At 32.6% G+C, this 20,094-nt stretch overlaps 1 protein-coding gene across 5 annotated transcripts in view; it reads left to right on the top strand.

The window, feature by feature from the left end:
- LOC140055114 (epidermal growth factor receptor kinase substrate 8-like) overlaps positions 1 to 19,158 on the top strand; it is a 39,444-nt gene extending 20,286 nt beyond the window's left edge. For 2 of the 5 annotated variants that reach the window (XM_072100321.1, XM_072100322.1), the window contains 12 exons: positions 481 to 599; positions 5,908 to 6,123; positions 6,769 to 6,992; positions 7,106 to 7,211; positions 8,809 to 9,048; positions 9,258 to 9,491; positions 9,883 to 10,062; positions 11,088 to 11,265; positions 11,619 to 11,714; positions 14,849 to 15,017; positions 15,407 to 15,539; positions 16,269 to 19,158. In XM_072100321.1, coding sequence (XP_071956422.1) covers positions 481 to 599; positions 5,908 to 6,123; positions 6,769 to 6,992; positions 7,106 to 7,211; positions 8,809 to 9,048; positions 9,258 to 9,491; positions 9,883 to 10,062; positions 11,088 to 11,265; positions 11,619 to 11,714; positions 14,849 to 15,017; positions 15,407 to 15,539; positions 16,269 to 16,412 — 2,039 coding nt within the window. In that variant the 3' untranslated portion in view covers positions 16,413 to 19,158. Of the gene's footprint in view, positions 1 to 480; positions 600 to 5,907; positions 6,124 to 6,768; positions 6,993 to 7,105; positions 7,212 to 8,808; positions 9,049 to 9,257; positions 9,492 to 9,882; positions 10,063 to 11,087; positions 11,266 to 11,618; positions 11,715 to 12,654; positions 12,739 to 14,848; positions 15,018 to 15,406; positions 15,540 to 16,268 lie in introns of all 5 variants that reach the window. The other 3 variants (XM_072100323.1, XM_072100324.1, XM_072100325.1) reach the window with 3 other exon arrangements.
- Positions 19,159 to 20,094: the final 936 nt, after the last annotated feature.

Here is a 20,094-nt window from a genome sequence, read left to right as displayed (position 1 = left end):
CTTAACTAAGTAGCATAATAGCTTCCAAATTGAATATTTCTCAATAAATATTTACACCGTAAAATTCATTATATTTACCAAAGGAGAGACCGCACGTGCGCACATGTATATTTGTTTACAAAAGTACAATTATTATGGTTGTAAATAAACACATTTCATACTGTATATTAATTATTAATATTACGACGTTTTTTATTAGTATAGAAATAGATAATAGTTAACTTCTATTAAATAGTAATTCTATATTTTTTAGTCTCAGTTGAGTCAAAGTTTCTTTATACACTGGTTTACGCAAACACTCATCTGTTGTTCTCGTTGATGTCAATGTCAAATTCTTTTCAGACATCTGTCATTAAGGCGTAATAGTTATCAATTAGATACAGCATTCCATAGCTGAGAATTATTCTTTATTCAAACGAGTTTAGTTTTCTAACCAGTTAGTTTTTAACTTTGTAAATATTGATATTTTCTCTCTCTCAGTGAACGGTGCAGCATACCAGCCTAGACTGCAACAGCCAAAGCCTATCGTAATGTCAGGATCTGGAGGCAAAGAGAATGAATCGATTGAGATGATGGCGATACGGACTGAACGAGATGTGGTAAGATATCTTGTTATATATTTAAATTCAATTAAAATTCAATTCAATTTATTCTTGATTTTATAATACAAACAATAACACATAGGCCTACATCACACATAAAACTCAATCGCTTACATATTGAACAAAAAGACACTGTGAAAACTATTTTACCAAGCTACATTTGGCATAATTGCTAAAGTCTACATAGACTTAATGTGATGTGCCCATATATGGACATGATGATGTCATATCACTACCATATTTGGGAATATTACTGCCATATTTAGGCACATCACACTTTGTTGTCAAACTAGTTTGATAGTGTAGACAGAGCTTATTAAAGTATTGTCTTTTAGCATTTTCAGTAGTTAACCCAGTAATTTCAAACAGAAATTAACTGTACAAGATTGCAAGTCTGTAGCCACGATTTTTACAGTTCCACAAAACTCCCTTGCCTGCTGGTTACAGGCTTGGATTGCCTTTATTAACATTAACTTTCCATTTACCATTTAAAGTATTGCACAGATTTTCTGTTGAGCGCAAAGGTTGCACAATCATTATCTAATAAAATGCTTTTTTTTGTTGTTTTCAAGAAATTTTTAGAAATCTATTGAATCTTTTCCAAATATTGTCTGTTTTTATGATAACATTTTTAGACCTAGATTTCTTTAGCTTAGTATTTGTGTACAAAGTACCGGTTGTTTGTGTTCACAGACAGGTTTCTGTGAAAACACAAACAGCTGAATCACCATTTTGTTGGGCCTAGATGTGATATTGTTTGCTGATAAAATAAATACCTGGTTTGAACAGGCTCTCCTACTCTGACTTATCTCAGAGATTATTTGATTATTAAAACAATTTGCAGTTACTCAATAATTGATTCAAAGAGAATATATTATTTTTAAATAGTGGTAATAATGGAAAGATATTTGGTATTAGTAGTAATTACTGAAGCTTCTTTCCACTTACTGTATGCTATACTGTTGAGCTGAGCTGAAATGGTTTTGCAAACAGTTTAGTTAGTTTAGGAGGCTAGTGAGTATCTAGAATGTTCTGATCCCCAGTTAGCAGTGATGGTTTGGGTGCTAGCTTGGTGTTTTTGTCTTTTTGTTCTCTTCCTTTAGTTTTTCACTCTTTTTATTGTCGAGCCCATAGAGACATCATAACGCTATATAAATCTATCTATTGTTATCATTATTATTATTATCTGTGTTTTTAACAGAATTTTAACATTGGCCTACAGCATTTTTGTGTTTTTCTTTCTAGTTTTTTTTTTAGTCTTAATTATTGCAAGCAAAATGAATTTTGATATTAAGTAGACCAATAAAATGTCTTGAATCTTGAATTATAAACCTTTTTATAAAGAGTCAATTTTAATATAGGCATGCATAAACACATATCATAGCTGAACCATGGAGTTATTCCAGGGTGTGTTATATATTCTTGGTTAACCAGTTTATTTTTAGTTAGGCATGTATGGTGTTGATTGAAAAGGTTATTAGAAAGTAAATCCAATGTCAATAACAAGAATCCGTGTTTTAACTTATTTATTTCATAATGTCATTTTAACCAGTTTAAAGCTCTGTCTACACTATCAAACTTTATGTGACAAAAATGTAATATGGAAATGATGGTGTCATATCACTACCATATTTTTGGAAATATCACTACCATATTTTGGGACATTACACTTTTTTTGTCAAAAAGTGATTTATGACATGTTGACACCATACAGCTTACCTGGTTATGTCTTTTGTAAACTTGTTAAAGTTTCTCTTTAACCATTAACTGATATTTTTATATTGCTTTGTACTTTTACTCTATTTCTTGTTAATAATACAATGCAAAGGAAATATACAATTTGTTTAGAAGTTTTTTTAGAGCAGAAAAATAAATGTATTTTTACATTTTACTCTATGTATTTCCGCATCATGAACCAAATTCTAAATATACTTTTTACTTATTTTTAAATCATATATATGAAATTATATATCATTCTTCTAAATATATAATGATACTTAAAAAACTATATCTAGTATTGATTCGACCTGTTTTCTTTGTGCTTATATGATGTTTAAAATATTTACCTTTAGAAGCGAGAGGTCACATTTGACCAGAATACGTACTCATGTTTTGTTTTTTTTTTTCAAAATTTTAAAAAGATATGCAGTATAGAATAGAATGTAATATGATCATGTTTACAGTTTTTACAATTTATAATGATTTATAAATTTACATTGTGATTTTATTTAAATATTATAAACATTTTTCTAAAATGACCTTACCACTTTCAGAGCGGGATATTATCCTCGCATTATTATCGAATTGAGATTGGGGTACACTATATCCTAGAGGCAATTTGAAGTTCTTTGTTGATTGTAACAAATAGATTTAAATTTGATTAAATATTAGGTCAGTAAAGGATTTAAATTTTCAGAGCCTTGTATCAGAAAAAATGTAGAATTGCCAGTGGCTTTTAAGTAATAACCTTTTCAGTAAATTTGTTTAATAATAATTGTTAAACCAGCTTTCAAAGATTTTATGATTTGAAAACCATGTGGTGATTGTATTTTTTTGTCAAAAGTTATGTTATAAGTGATATTATATTACAAATCTTCAAATGTTTGCTACATTTATTAATCAGATTACATACTTTGTAATAATTGCTAAATTCAAATCAAGATGTAAACTTGATTTCAGAATTTAAAGATACATTGTCCCACAAAATGAAAAGATAAAATCAGACTTTTAATAGCCCATTTTGCAGTTTTAATGAATTTATTCAACTAGATGGTACGCTCGCTTCGCTCGCGTACCATCTAGGTCGTGCCCACAGATGGTTCATTAATTTCAGCGTAACAAAACTGGCGATTTCAAATGTACGTACCGCAGGACTATAATACATTGTCGTTTACAGAAACGAATAAATAGACACGATGATTTATGTAGTCAACTAAAATTAGCACCCTGGGAATTACTTCCGAAAGAGAAACTTGAGAAAATGAGACCAATTGTTTAAGTCAAATTTAAACAAACTTAATTTGTGTTTTGTATGTAACATTAGGGCTGAGGGATGGGGAAGGGGATGGGGAAGAGGATGGGTGCAAAGATGGGTGCAAAGAGGAACAATTTTTAAATATATTCTTTGTCCATTTAGTAACGAAATATTAATTGTTTTCATGTTTTACAAATAATATACAGTACCACTAAACACAGTAAAACATTGCGATGTAATACTTTGTTGAAACTATCACCGTCCTAGTCGATTGAAATAGTACAGTACATGTAACGATACATCACTACGGCGTGTATGTTTATATAATGTAAAACAATTTGTGAAAACCACCTCTATTCGGGGAAAATCATAAATTAGATTTAATCGTCAATAAATATTAAATTATCTAACTCAACTTAAATAGTAGGCCTAATGGTTTTCAATTGTTTCTTAGAGCCAATTCATACTTAAGTTGGTTCCTACCCTACCCACCAAAGTTGTTCTGCGTTTAGGGCATGTGATGCACTGTAGGCCTATCCTCTACTGGCTTAACAACGCTACTCATGCCAGTGAGGGAAGGGTGATGATGTGGGTGGTTTAACTGCAATAATAAAGATTTGTACATAATATACGGCGACTGAAAACGCTAGCTCATTATCCGTTTAAAAAAAAAATTATATCCAACCTCTACAGCACAGATTGAAAAAAAAATGGATCGAATTTCTGTTATGAGTATACAGTACTTGCCTTTACGACGCTTGAGGGAATAGACACTTGTGGAACAGAGATTGGAATATTCCATTCATCGCAAATCAATACATTTGTATAAACGTATATTAAATCTTTCAAAATATTATTTTTTAAAGAAAATCGGCCTGTCTTCAACATTATGATGCTGTACTCGAGCTGTTCAACCGGTTTTCAGCCATTAAAAACAATTATCGTAGGAGGAGATAGGAAAATGCGAAGCATCCTCGTACTATTGTCTGCGGGTATTTTTCAAGGCGGACATCCATTAGACAGTGTATACCACGATCGAAAAACACCCCTATTTGGGGCAAATCGTTGAACCTAAATTCGTTTTAATTGTCAATAACTAATTATCTAACTCAATTTAATTCGTAAACAGGGTTACATCAGGTGGTTAAAATCAGTACCTAGATTCTAACCAACTTTATATACCATCGAGTAAACATTCTAGAAATAACGCGCGATTTACCGAATTTTGTCCTTACGTAAATTTATATATAAATTCCATAGAAAAAAAAATGATTTCACTTTATAAAAAGACAAAATTAACAGTAAATTTAACCAAAAGGCCATTTTAATAAACTTCCAGTCAATTTGACTATTTTTTGCTTTGAATTACAGTTTTTTCAGTTAAATATTTTTTTTTCCGATCTAATTTTTGGTCAAAGTGAATAACTCTTATGTGACGTTTTAAATGATACTCAACAACAATTTAACAAATCAAATAAATCTTTAAAGAAAAGGAAAAGAATGATTGATCACTTTAAAAAAAAAAAGAAATTCTCAGGCCATGTACAGAGTCAGTGTTTACCAGTAGAAAGCTATAATAACACTTAATTTTATTAATTTCATAATTTATGATTCATTTTATTATGTCATAATGGACAGGGTTCATTGTTTCATGTTGTTTACATTCTTTGGTCGTCATTTCTGGTTTTCGTGTCTGTCTAGTGCATGACTACTTCTTGGCAACGATGTTTATTTAATAAAACATAACAACAAACAAGGAAACACAATAATTATATAAATATATGGTGACAAATGACACGGATCTATTGTATTAAGGTGTTATATAATATTGTAGGTTATGGTGTATATGAAAGTGATACAACTTTAACATAGTGTATGTTAAATTTCAATGTTGAATTAGTAACACTAATTAAGGACGTATATATTAATATCCTGTTGCCGTATTCACCATTAACACTTAAACTAAGGGAAAAACAGTACCCTTAAAATTAAAAAAAAATCTCCTATCTAAGTGAATACAATTTAAGGGAAATACTTAAACATTTATTGAGTTAAGTGAAATACTTAATATTTTAGGGAAATATCTCGCTTTAGCATGATTGGTGAATACGATCACTGTCATATAAGCGTAGACGGCGGAATATCTACTGTGAGACAATGAGCATAGAGATATTTAATACTAAAGTATTTATTACTATGCTTAATATTAACATTTTCTAGTAAGGTATTTAAAATAAAATAAGAAATATTTTAAAAATATTATTTTTTAAATTTTTGAATTAAAATGAGTGATAGTATGATTATTATAAATGTTTTTCTTTCAATTTCCAGCAAATTTTGAACCATTGCTTTGATGAAATAGAAGGTTTTATCGGGACCTTACAGAAAGCAGCAGATGCGTACACTGAACTGACACGCTTACGACGACAGCGCAAAAGCAAAAAACGTGAACACGGAGACGGGATTCTGATCTCTCGCTCAAGACCACCCCCAGAATCCGATTATGAGGACTGTTTCCAAAAATTCAAATATGCTTTCAACCTTTTGGTGAGTAAAGTTCTGGCTACACTGTTTGACAAAAAACTGTGATGTGCCAAATATGGCAGCGACATGACATCATTATGTCCATATATGGACACATCATATTGTTTTTGTCACAGAAAGTTTTATATTGTCGACAGAGGTTAAGACAAAATCAAACTGATGCATAATAAGCTGCCTACTATATTTTGTTCTTTCTTTACTGTATATGGAGCTGGGGTCCTGTTAGGCATTTGAAATCAGCACTGCTGACTCTTATGGCAGCCCCTGCATCTATTATCTACCTCAGACGTATTGGCCCATGCCTTTCCTCTGGTCAAAGTGGGCACTGGATGAGAGAAACCCTTGATCAATGTTAGGACCAATCAAGGTGCTTTAAACAGTCTGGCTTTATTTGTATCAAACCTGTTAGTGGCGGTAATTATCGCTGTTGGTTTCGATTGAATAAAAGAAAATAAAACTCGGCCCATTGGCAACATTTATGTGATATACTGTACTTTAATTTAAATTCATTCACAGATTCATCCACAGTATCATTATGAAAGATATTTATGCACCAAAGCAAGAAAAAACCTGCTATTTTCTTTTCATGTAAATACTGTAGAAAGAATTAAAATTCATTGTCTATTTGATTTTCATCTTGTATTACAGGCAAAACTGAAGGCTCACATCCACGATCCAAATGCCCCAGAGCTGGTTCACTTTCTGTTCATTCCATTGGAACTAGTGGTTCAGAGCTGCCAGGGACCTGAGTTTGCAGCATCGGTTGTTTCACCGCTTCTGACACCACAAGCTATCGAGCTTCTCCGCAACTGTTTGACTTCGAGGGAGAATGACCTCTGGATCACTCTAGGTCGTGCCTGGAATACACCAAAGTAAGTTGCAAGAGTTTATGAGTATTTGATTTAGTATGTGTATAAATGTACTGTACTCCTCTTGGAAGACTTTTCAATTTTGTCTTTTAACAATTTTTGTTATCTCGTTTCAGGTCAGCCTGGCCTAAAGATCACTATGTACCTGCATACACACCACAGTTCCGTAATGGTTGGGTTCCACCGCCATTGCCAGGCAATCAACCACAGGAGTTTGATCAGGTAATTATAATATTATAATAATAACAAATATTTTTTTTGTTTTAAAGTAATTTATATCAGCTGCTGCTTTTACGAATTATTTTTTTAAGAGCTTTTCCAACTTTTGTAAGTTCTAGATTGAAGTGTTTAAAATGGACCTGAAATGGACTTTCGATTTTCAAGAGATTCACACATGTTATTTAAATGTATCAAATTAACACAAACCCATACAAATAAAAACAAAATGTATAGTATTTTGAGTAAAAACGAAATTTTAAGATGACATGGTAAATTAGCGAAAATTACTCACGCCATTGCAATATTCTATTTCAACGGCCGTCGGAAGCCTCTATATTCACGACGTCACATATACACACGACGAGAGAGCGTGTATGCCACCCGATAGTCGTCAGCGATTGATCGACGGCCTGGAAAGATACCCGAAGCGTTGACACTAATACTAATTTATTCAATATCTAATGTTGTTGAAATATAGGTCCCTAAAATGTACTTCGTTTGTTCTAAAACCCGAATTTAGAAGGCCTACCTCTCAAACCTTTACTAGGCTAGGCCCCCAATCCAGCGTGCGGAGTCGATCCACCACTCACATCATGCGGCGAGGCTCCGTTTCATGTGCATCCAAGGACCAAAGCGATATCAACAACTTGCTGAGCTCATTGTCAAGCCAAAGTAAAATATGAATAAAATTCGTTTTCGAACTGCCTGATTCGTGACAAATTAATTATCATCTCATATTACTAATTGAATTCTGCTAAACTAAAAACTAAAGAAATTAACACATTTTAGCAGTATAAATTACGAAAACGATATACAAAATACACGAACGGAAAATATGGATACGCATCATTGCGCACGGAGCTGTATCCCGGACAACGTTGCCAGGCCAACTTCGGTATTGCCAGAAAAAAACCGTTGATTTTAAGATTTTAAATCGTCATTTACTCGATGAATAACCGTTTATACGGTAATAATTTTATCTAAAAAAATTCTAAATACGTTTCTGCAAATGCACAAGCATTTTTTAGAAAATACTCCATAGATTTCAAGAGTTATAGCTAAAAAACTGCAAATTGTCCATTGGAGGGATAGGAATATATTCGCAAAGTGACGTCACCCGCGAATTTTTTTGATTTTCAAATGGGGCTTTCCCCAAAAGGGCCAATTTATATTTTGTAACAATATACATTCTAGCAACACCTAATAGCCCCCAAAACATCATTCTAAAATGAAAAAAATCGAAAATCCATTTCAGGTCCATTTTAAGGTGTGGCCAACTTCCGACAGCATAATAATTAAAGATAAACTTGAGTTTAATGACAACATTTTTTGCAAACATGTTGCGTTTTTCGGTAACATTATTCACAACATCACCTTAAACACTTCAGCGTCAATCTAGGAACCTACGAAAGTTGGAAAAGCTCTCGGAAAAATCCGTAAAAGCAGCAGCTGATATAAATTTCTTTAAAAATTGCAAATAATTCGCCGTGTTTCCTAAATGTATAAAAAATATTTTGTTTTTATTTTAAGAGATTTCACTCTACAATCTACTACACCAGTAAAGTAAAAATAATAATTATATATGATAATAATTTGTTAGGTTAATAATCAAAGAAGAAGCTATGGACAATTGCCACCACAGCAGCCCAGTACCTCATCAGAATATCGTCAGTCCTCACTAGGGCCACCACCAGCCGGTACCCCCACACCGCCCCAAGCTGCAGTCAATTCTGAAATGTCGTCACCTCGTTCTCTGCAACCACGACTCGGCAAGGCCACATTTGATTTTGTCGCTCGTAACAACAAAGAGCTGACTATTATGGCGGGAGAGATACTTGAGGTGAGTTTTAAGTCCTTATCCGAAAAAAACAGTTCAATAGTCGAGGAGTGCCTTGAAACTGTGCCGATTGTATAGCTATGGTTTGCGTTGCGGCGTCCCTGCTTTAACCACTCAGCGACTTGACTATGTATATAATATATGATACATTAGAACCCCTCCTCGGAGACATTCCTATGTGCCGATTTAGTAGGGTCCATCTTTTTTCCTAGATTCTTGATGACCGCAGAAAATGGTGGGAAGTACGGAACTCATCTGGCCAGCAAGGTTTTGTGCCGTCTACAATCCTGGAGATAACAAACCAACCAAACACAAATGCCTCCAACTCAAACAATCGCACTCCAACACCACCACAACATTCCCCAAATGGATTTGGCGCACCAGGTAGCGGGCAGGTCCTCTATCATCACCATCACAATGGAGCACAAACAGTTCAACAAGACCAGGTAAGGCTAGGTTTCATTAGGGAGTTGGAGCAATGTTAAGTCGCGTGGTAGAGGTGTAATATATGTGTGCTAAATGATGACATTTTCCATTGATTAATTGCCATCAATATCACTGACAGAAAGCTTAGTTTAACCATAGAGGTATGGCTTACTTCAAACAGAGAATGTAGCTGTTAAGCTCTGTCTACACTATCAAACCTTATGTGACAAAAAAATGTGATGTCCATATATGGACATGATGATGTTATATCACTACCACATTTAAGCATATAACTACCATATATGGGCTCATAAGTTTTGATGCCTTTTTTGACCAAAAAAGAGAGGATAAATGAATAAATCAGCTATTATGCTTTTCTTTTTTCTGTACTATATCGTTACATGCAAGCAGCCTAAACACATTCGGAGGATGAATCCAGCTTTGGCTAAGATCATAGCAGACAAGGCTGCCAAGAGTCAAAATCAGGTTGACTATGATCGAATAGAGGAAGGCTCCCTCTATAGTCCATTAAATGATCACAAAAAACCTGATGTAAAAGCTACCAAGGCACTAGTGCATGGCAACAAGCGTGTATGTCCAAAAACCTTAGCACAATTCATAATTCCTAATTCTCATTTTTATTTTCATAATCATATGTTGTATTTATTGGATTTTATGGTTTTTGTTTGGTTTCCTATGGTCCAGGTTGTAAACCCCTTTAATAATTTTTTTGTAAATTGAATAGTCTGTGTACTTGATTAAAGGGCAATTTTAACTTTCTCAAAATAATATAAGATTTGTTCGCCCCCTTTTGTGAGGCATGTGGCGCAGGGTGTTGACGTTACAGATTGTGAGATTGTGAGTTTGAATCCAACTCTCGCCACATTGCTTGTATCCTTAGGCAAGATACTTTACAATACGTTTGCCTCTCTCCACCCAGGTGTACAAATGGGTACCTGCTATAGGCTAAAACACAACTGCGCTGATTACTGGCTGCAACATTATGGGAGTATGTTTCCAAGGGTTTCTTCCAAAACCATGACTGGAGTAATAATGTGAAGCGCTTTGTGCATTAAGCGCTATATAAGATCGATGTATTATTTTGTTAAAATCTCCTCCACTATACCCATCGCTCCATGATTGGTGCTTTCATGATTGTACAATGGTTCTTTTTATTTAATTGTAACAATGTATCATTGTCAAATGTAATATTTTATTTATTTATACTTTCCTTTGGGGAGGTCGTTTTTTTTTTTTTACCATTTATGATTCATCTAGCAATTTTTAGTTTTGTTTTCTAGTTTTGTGTCTATTTTTGGAATTGTTACTTATTAATATCATTTTGTGGTTATTTTGAGCGTTTTCCTTTTTTGGAAATCAAGTATTCTTATGTATCACATACTAATCCTTTCCTTGTATTCACACTATTATGCGTAATAAAATTATGAAGTGTTCTTCCCCATATTATTTTGATAATGGAATGTCACTCATACATAATACACTACATTGTATATTAAATGTTAACATTCATTTACCATTAAAGGCATATTTTTTACTAAAATGATCATGCAATTTTTTAAATTTATATAATTAACTGTTTGTTTTATTTTTGTCAGGTGGATGGGCCTAAGACACCTCCAGCTGCCCCAGCCCCACCTCCAACACTTGCTCCAGCCCCTGCTCCACCCCCAGCTCCTACACTCCCCCCTCCACCACCACCAGCAGTACCCCCCGTATTACAGACCAACAGTTGGCAAAGAAAAAGTAACCCCCAGCCAGCTCCAATGAAAAATGGTAGGTTTATTATCATATGTTTAAACATCGTTGCATGGAATGTGTATGTTTAATATTAATAATAAAAAAATACTATAATTATAATTTAACAAGTATGAATTACATGTTGTTGTGTTTATTTAGTTGTAATGATTACATATTGAGCTCTATGTTACAATTTTTGCAGATTACATATTTAATATTTGAATAATAGATATTTTTACCGCAATTTCTAGCAAATGTACTTTAGCGCTTTTGAGTCACTTCCCAAACTTTGGCGTATCACAAGATTTACAAATATATTCATTATTCCGTTATTGGCCTAATGATAAATAGCATTATATAAAAAAAGAAGTATCATTATTACTATGTAGGAACATATGTACCAGAAAATGATGATCATGATTACGATGATCATGATTACAATGATTATGATTACGATGCATATTTTTCGGCCCTTTCAAGATCTAGTAAGTATAAAAAAATACCGCAAAAGCCACTTGCACTCGTAATATTATAATCTGGTAATGGTAAATTAACAAGCATATATGACTTTATTAGAGAGTTGAATTTATATAAGTTTAAGTAAGTCTGAAAACATGAATGTATTCTACTTTAGACTTGTCCATTTTTTTTTAAAGCCCCTGCCCAAATCATACCCCTGTTATTCTGTATGTTGCGTTGAAATGCATGTAAAACTGTCTTTTAAATGAGGCATTAAGGCCAATTTACACAGACGAGTGGTAACGGTAAGCAGAAAATTGTGTAGCTTGTCCCATGTAGAATCTGTATCTATCCTCACTCCACGCTTTATGTAAATTGTCATAAAGAATAACATGATTCTATATTTTTATTACCGTTACCGCTCGTCTATATAATATATATTATGTCTCTATATATGTTTTTAATTTACAAACTAATGCTTTTTATGTTTATTGTCGAGTCTAACAAACATATTCTTTAACTGAGCATGTGCAGAGTGTTTGTTGGACCTGATAAGCTCCTTAGGTTTACCGCCGCGCCATGAAATTGAAAAATTAAATAGGCCTATCGGACTGTTCTGTTTTGAAGAGATCTGGCTCCTTAAACTCCTCACTCACTTAAACTCTGTTTACACTATCAAACTTTATGTGACAACAAAAATGTGATGTGCCCCTATATGGACATGATTATGTGATATCAGTACCATATTTGAGCATATCAGTACCATATTTGGGCACATCACACTTTTTGTCAAACTAGTTTGATATTGTAGACAGAGCTTTACGTGAGTAGTTTGAGGAGTTTGTATCAACCAATGAAATATGCCTATTTTTGTATTTCCACTTGCCTTGGAATATTCAACCTTTCTAAGATCATCTTAATGGAAGTATTTGTTTTTGATTTCCATTAATAATTCAATGATTGCAGGCGGTAAAAGTCCGGCAAAGATGGATCTAGCTACAGCTATACGCGCTAAAGAGCTAAGACGCATTGATATGGATGTCCAAAAAGGTATATATACACACACAGTGAGCCATACACGTGTGATTCTATATATGGACACTGCACATAATACATTTGCACATACTTAATCACACATAATAATACTGAGTGTTTCATGCTATAGTATATAGATATTTTTAAAGTTGAGCTCTGAAGTGGAAACTATGTTTTTAAAAATCATAGAATTACCAATGTTTTTAAAAATCATAGAATTACTACCAGTGCTAGACTTTAATGAATGAATCATTCATTCTCTTAAACACAATGTTACAAACATCTACTATATCACAGCAAACAGAATTGAAAAGAAGAGAGGTTCCAACCAAGAAAAATGAATTTATAAAGCATAGCCAAATCATAGAGGATTTTATAATTCTATAAATAAGTACAGCCACATTGGGGGTCTATGTTTTGAAATGTATAATATAACAATGGTACAACCAGTACCAGTGACATATATACAAACACGTTTTTTACCTTTATATGGTTAACCACAAGGTGCATAGTTGTGGTGGAATAATATGCACCTTTAGCAGGAAATGGGATATCGCTAAATATATTGGAAAATTTCTTCCATTATCCGAAAACTAAAAATAAAACCTTCATCTTTCTGTCTTATAGTTTGTAACATTGTAACGTCACATCTGTAGTATGTATAAACATTAGTGACACATTGTGTAAGCTTTCACTAAACCATATCAACTCTCCTAAAACTGGGTACTACAGTACTTTGGTACAGCTGCTTATAGTATTCAGGTAGCCTATAGTAATAGCATTAGGAGAGTTGGTTAGGTTTTTGTTTGTACCTGTACATATTCTAATTGTTCTGCAATTTATTATATAATTTCTTAATTTTATCACTAGATGTTTGATATTTCATTATTTAATCATCATCAGTATCTTCTTTAAAAAACAAACAAAGGGAATTATTGTGAGAATGTTGTCATTTCAAGTCATTTTTATTTGTTCAAAAATTGGTGTTTTTTTTTTCAATTCTACACTTGATTCTGTGCACATTTCAGTTTCAGTATTACACATTGCATATTACACTATAATTATTATATATATACATTTGTACTTTAAATAATAATAAAACATTTGATTGTGTGTGGAGATTACAATAAGCCATAATGGCTTTAAGTCTTAACCGCCAGAAAAAAACAAAACAAAAACAATATAACAGTAGTTTTTTATTAGATTCATTCAAATTAAGTAATATATTATTCAGGTGCTTTTTTAGAGATATTGTTTTTTTAATATATATTATAGATATAAATTAAAATTTAATGGAATAATAATAATCACCAACCAACAATGTAGTTATTGTTGTAACATAACCCCTTGTACCAACTGAAAATGAAACTTGAACACAATGCAACCGTACTGTTATTGTAATAATGTATAATACAGGCAATCCTGTTCACAAGACAAACATATACATAAGAGGCTCTGCATGAACAAAGTCTTATTGCAAGCAAGGAGTGGAGTTATAAATTGGCATTTATGTTTTATGGTTTTTGTTAATGATATCAATTAAAATTTAATGGAATAATAATAGAACAATCACCAACCAACAATGTATTATTGTTGTACCAACTGGAAATGCATTGAACTTTAACAGAATACAGCTGTACTGTTATTGCTAATACAGGAACTTACCCATTCTTTAGTCTCAACAATGGTTGGTAATTCCAACAAAACACTAATGTATTTATAAAATGACTGACATCTAGGTCTCCTATTAATATTGAAACTAAAAAAAGAATTTTAACCACATTTTAAACTAAATATAGATTTTAATATAGGTAATGGTATAATGATAGTAACCCACAGAATTGTTTTTGTTTTGTTTTTATATATTAGGCAAATTGTTAATTTGATAATAAGAGAATTCATTTACTATCTAAGATGGTAATTCCGTTCACAAGACAAACATAGATGCTATAAGTCTTTGGGAGTAGAGTTGTAATCTGTCATTAGAAAAAATAAAAATATTAAAAAAATATGACAGGACTGGAACCCTTGAATTGGTAGCCAAGCATCATAACCAAAAAGCCACAACTCAACTCCAATGTTTATTTATTTTTTTTTAAATTATTTTTTTCCAATTTCTAAATAGCCAAGAAACATGATGACCTCCACGATGAGTTAATGCGTCGGGTCAACCAAGGTCAAGGACGAAATTTCAACATTACACGAACGCCTTCAAATGCAACTGTCCCACTTACCTACAACTCAACCCCAACTGAAGTTACCAAATGGTTAAATTCAAAGCGGTTCTCAAAACTGTAAGTAGTACCGGCAACGCAGTGGTTAATGTACACTTCTACAGACCATTCAATTTATCTTGCTATGTGTGGGCTAGATTCTATAAAGGCAATCTAACAACAGGATTCTGAGCTTACCTTTTGCCAAGATAGGAACTCGTCCTTTGATCTTGGCATGTCTGGCTGTACAGTACTGTATTATGTACATATTCTCCGCGACGCGGCGTCCAATTGGCCAATCAAACAGTTTAGGAGGTGTGGGATTGATCGTGTCGCAGCCACAGATAAACCCTTTGATCTCCGGAGTGCAGCATCCTGTTAGATTGCCTTGCTTATACCAGTTCCAGGAGCACAGGTCGAATGCCCATGAATAATCATATTTTATATTTCATGATAATTTTTCTCAATAGGACGGTGGATAGCCTAGGCGTACTAACAGGTGCCCAGTTATTTAGCTTGACCAAGGAAGAGCTGAAGCAAGTATGCTTTGACGATGGTCCACGTGTCTATAGCCAAGTGATGGTGGCTAGGGCCCCCTTAGAGGTAAGCATCACCCTCTAGCCACGCTATCTGCTGTACTCTACCCCAACCATGTTGTGCTAGCCTGGCAACATGTGTTTGTAAATGTAGACTGACCATAGAGTAAAGAATTACTCCATGGACTGTCGATTGTAGCCGGTATGTTATTCTGAAAAAATATACTAATCCCTTGCTGAAAATTGACAATATAACTTATGTATATTTTATATTGACTACAAAAGAAGTCCTCAATGTATGTAAACTATTTCCTTATTGTTATTAAAAGGTTATAATCTTTTTACTTTGTATGTTATATAATTTCATTACATATGTGATAAATGTGCACAATATACACAACCCACCATTTCTCCAATTACCCTACAAACGCCTCCCAGTCCACTATAACAGTTTCATCCTCTGTTTTCAGATATTCATTATACTACACTATGCATACAATGTTCATTTCACAATAATTCTTTAAAACTGAAGAAGCTATTCCATCAAATGCATTATTATAAAGCCCTGTCTACACTATCAAATTTGATGTGACAAAAAAATGTGATGTGCCCATATATGGACATGATGATAACATATCAATACCATATTTGGCCACAGCACACTTTTTTTTGTCAAACTAGTTTGATAGTGTAGACAGAGCTTTAAAGCTTCATATTTTATATTTTGAATATTCGGAATTCTTCCTATACCTTTAACTCCCTTTACTAACCATACCTTCCCTTCTATCACTTCCAGCAAAAATCCACGACTACTGAACTTGCGATGATCATGGAACGACGAAAAGTAAGGTCCTCCTCAAACGGTAGCGGGAGCACGGATGATAACATTCCTCTCAATAATCCACCCCCGGATTTCAACCCCGCCCTCCCTAACATGTAGATAGTACTTAAGTATATTCATTCATTCGTGGCAAGGACAAGCAGAATCAGTATTTTTCACAAAACGAGCATGCATTTTATATTTTTCCTTAGTAACTGTATATTGACCATCTGAAATTTAGTATTTGCTACCAGTGACCACTTGATACTAGCATGTTTGACGTTGCTAAGATTAACCAGGCCATATTTGACCACGCCGCATTTGATCATATTTATATATAATGGTCGTCTTATGTATTCTCATATTATGTATTTTCAACCCCAACATTTATATAAATCATGGAAAAGGTGTATCATAAAACAAAATAGATAGAATTTCTTTAAAAGATCTTTATTAATTGATATGTGGTATATTTTTGTAGTATAAATGACTTTATTTTATAAATTAAAATAGAAATTATATATAAAAATGTTAGATGTGGAGGGAGAGTATTAGTGTACATACATCTATTATTAAGATAATTAATATAATTGTTATCATTTATTAGGTGGTAATGGATAATAGAAAGAAGGTATGTTAAATATTGTAACCTTGATATTTTGTAATTATTATGTTCATACAGCTACTACTATTACGCCTTTATATCTAATATATTGTTATTTAAAAATTATTCGCTTGATAAGTTAATTGGAAAATTTAATAAATATTAAAACTTTCATTTTCATAAAAAAAAAGTAAATATTTAAGTTTAATGTCATAATTTATTTAAGTTGGTGATGACATTTTAAATAGCAAATCTATGCAAGGGTGACTGCTAAGGAATAAATACATTTGCTTTCACGCTATTAATAGAAACATATGTAATAAAGCATTACATTTTTTCTCAACTAATTAAAATATTGTTTTATTATAAAAATATTTTCTTATTTGATTAACTGTATGCTACAGAAATTGTTTATTTAGAGCTGAAAAAATATTTTTTATGTACTGTACATTTAAACGCTTAATAACCATGAATAACCATGAATAAATAAATTGAAATTGAAATTAAGGGACAAAACAAGCATTTAATGTTAAATGCTTATTCATTGTTGACCAATCATGATGTATCAAACTTGATTATGACACAATTGATTGATTCATAAATTAATAAAGAAGTTAATTGAATTGCCTTGATACCAGCAGTGTCTTATCGTTATATAATTCTTATTAATAATTGTTATGATTCCTTATTTTCGTTTTGTAATTGGAGGATATACTGGTGCGATGTTTGTAAAAAGTTAGGCTGATTGTTACAGAAACGTTTGTTTAGGGACGTACTAAAATGCCTTTATATTTACGCTTGTTTTCAACTGCCTTCGCTATACACTGAAAACAATTTAGAATATTCTTATTTCTATATGCTATAAATGATTAACTGATTACTATTATGGGATAACAAAACCTTAAAGCTTGGTTCATACTAGGATGCAACGCAAAGGTGTAATTACAACGCAAGCGAATTAACCAATGACAAGCGGCAGTTTATAATATCCATTGCTTGTTATTGGTCAAATTACTTGCTTTGCTCTTACGTCCTTGTGTTGCGTCCTAGGGAACCAACCTTAGCCTGGTTTCTCGGTGTGTGTTTACGATTCATGTGTACTCCTGATTTTTATCAATTTAATATAGTTATTGCTATCAAGCTTCGACTCCCCTATATGAATTATTATTGCTAAAATGTAGGTCTAACGTACTGTAGAATGTTTAATTTCATTAATTATTTTTACCGATTCATTTTGAATGTTGACGAGTGACACAACATTATAGAGGCAAAAAAAAAGTTAGGGGATATGTTCCCCACCCCCAGTATCAGCATCAGCAACTATAGTAATCTATCCATATTAATTATAGTTAATTAAAGATTTACTTTGTATTAACAGAAATGTATATTCATTTGATTTGAATGAGTTTGTATGAGATACATTAAAATAATAAATAAAAACACTATCTTTGAATTATGTAATGTGAAGTAAAAAAAATGTTATCCAATTCTACAGGTAATTGTTTAAAGCTCGGTCTACACTATCAAACTTTATGTGACAACTAAATGTTATGTGCCATATATGGACACAATGACGTCATATCACTACCATTTGGGCATATCACTACCATTTGGACACATTATTTCAAACTAGTTTGATAGTGTAGACAGAGCTTTAGCTTATCTCTTTTGTGTTGAAGAATTGTATTTTGAGTTTTCCACTTTTTGCTTTGATTCAATTGTAACCCCACTTTCTTCCTTGATTCAATTGTTACCCCACTTTTATATTATAAGAATTCAATAGGACAGTACTGTACTTTGTCAATGATGGAAGAATAGGCAAAGAATCTAAACACTGAGCAACTAACAACTAGTTTCAGAGAAACTTGAATGTATATATTTATTTTTCAAATAATTGTATAATATTATAAGGATCAGCGCCTATATTTTGAATGACTGAAATCTTAATTCAAGTCGTTTTTTAGCAGGAATTTTTGTTTCCAGTTCTGTAGCAATATAGATAATTTTTAAGTTGAAATTCATTATGGTAAAAGAAAAAAATCCAGAAATATGCTAAGAACTTGATTGATTATATAATAACCTCAATTGAGGCCCCTCAGCTTGTATTATCATATTGCATAACAAAATTGCAACATTTGTAGAAAGTATACTTATCTATGTAATTCCTAAACCAGTTATTATGATTTCGTTTTTATATTTTTCTTTCAGTTGTGAAACATTACAAAATTCATTTATTAATAATATCAGTAATTAAATTCACTTGTTTGATGTTTTTATTGATTGACATTGGCCTACGTGGCAAATGAATTATTCATGTTCATTTTGTGACGTTTCACGAGGGGCCCCAACTTATATATGAAACGAAATGTATATCGCTGCAGGTAGGCATTATTTTTTCTCCTATGAGGTTCAGTCAGAAATCATGAATAATTCATGACCCTAATTATGACATTTAGGGGTCGTTATCGGAGGGTGGGGAATAAGTTTCACGCTTCATTGCCATTCAGCACCTGGATTTAGTTTGGGAAGGTGACGTCATCGGTTTTGGAATTTCCCAACAATATTCCCAAGCGATTACTACTTATTTATCGATCGAAACTACTGAATTGAAAGGGTGGTCGGGTTTTATTCAAAATTGGGAAATTCACATATTGCTTTCATGGTGAAAGCTATTGATTCTATGATGAATATTGATTTCATATCAAACTTTCCAAATTTTCCTTTGCAGTTTTTTTTGTTACGTTACGGATAAAAAAAAAATAAAAGGGAAAAAAGCCAAAACGTGATATATCTGTAATCAAGTTCCTTATCAAGTGATCGCCGATCCGCTTAAGTATGAACAATTCTTCCCGTAACGTGATTGAAAACACATAATATGTAAGCAGCGTGATCAATATAACCACAGCATGTCGTGCATCCGTCCGAGAACTTTACATACTTTTAGTGTGGTGTAGTGTAGGCCTACCTAATGGATCTAGAAATTATGTATAAAGATGATAGAAAACAAAAATATCATCTATATATTAATGAAAAATAATTGTTTTTGTAGAATATTCCAGGGAGATGTAAAACATCTCCCTGAATATGCCATAGTATTGTCACATCATAGTTATCCACTTTGACAAGTAATTGGATCTAAACAAAATTCATTACCTGAAAAACCAATTTGAAGCAAAAAATGGTCAAATTGGCTGCCAA

This window comes from Antedon mediterranea, chromosome 7, assembly GCF_964355755.1.
Source record: "Antedon mediterranea chromosome 7, ecAntMedi1.1, whole genome shotgun sequence".
Classification (NCBI taxonomy): Eukaryota; Metazoa; Echinodermata; class Crinoidea; order Comatulida; family Antedonidae; genus Antedon; species Antedon mediterranea.
The sequence above is the reverse complement of the archived record's forward strand: the minus strand, read 5'-3'. Positions and strand labels throughout refer to the sequence as shown.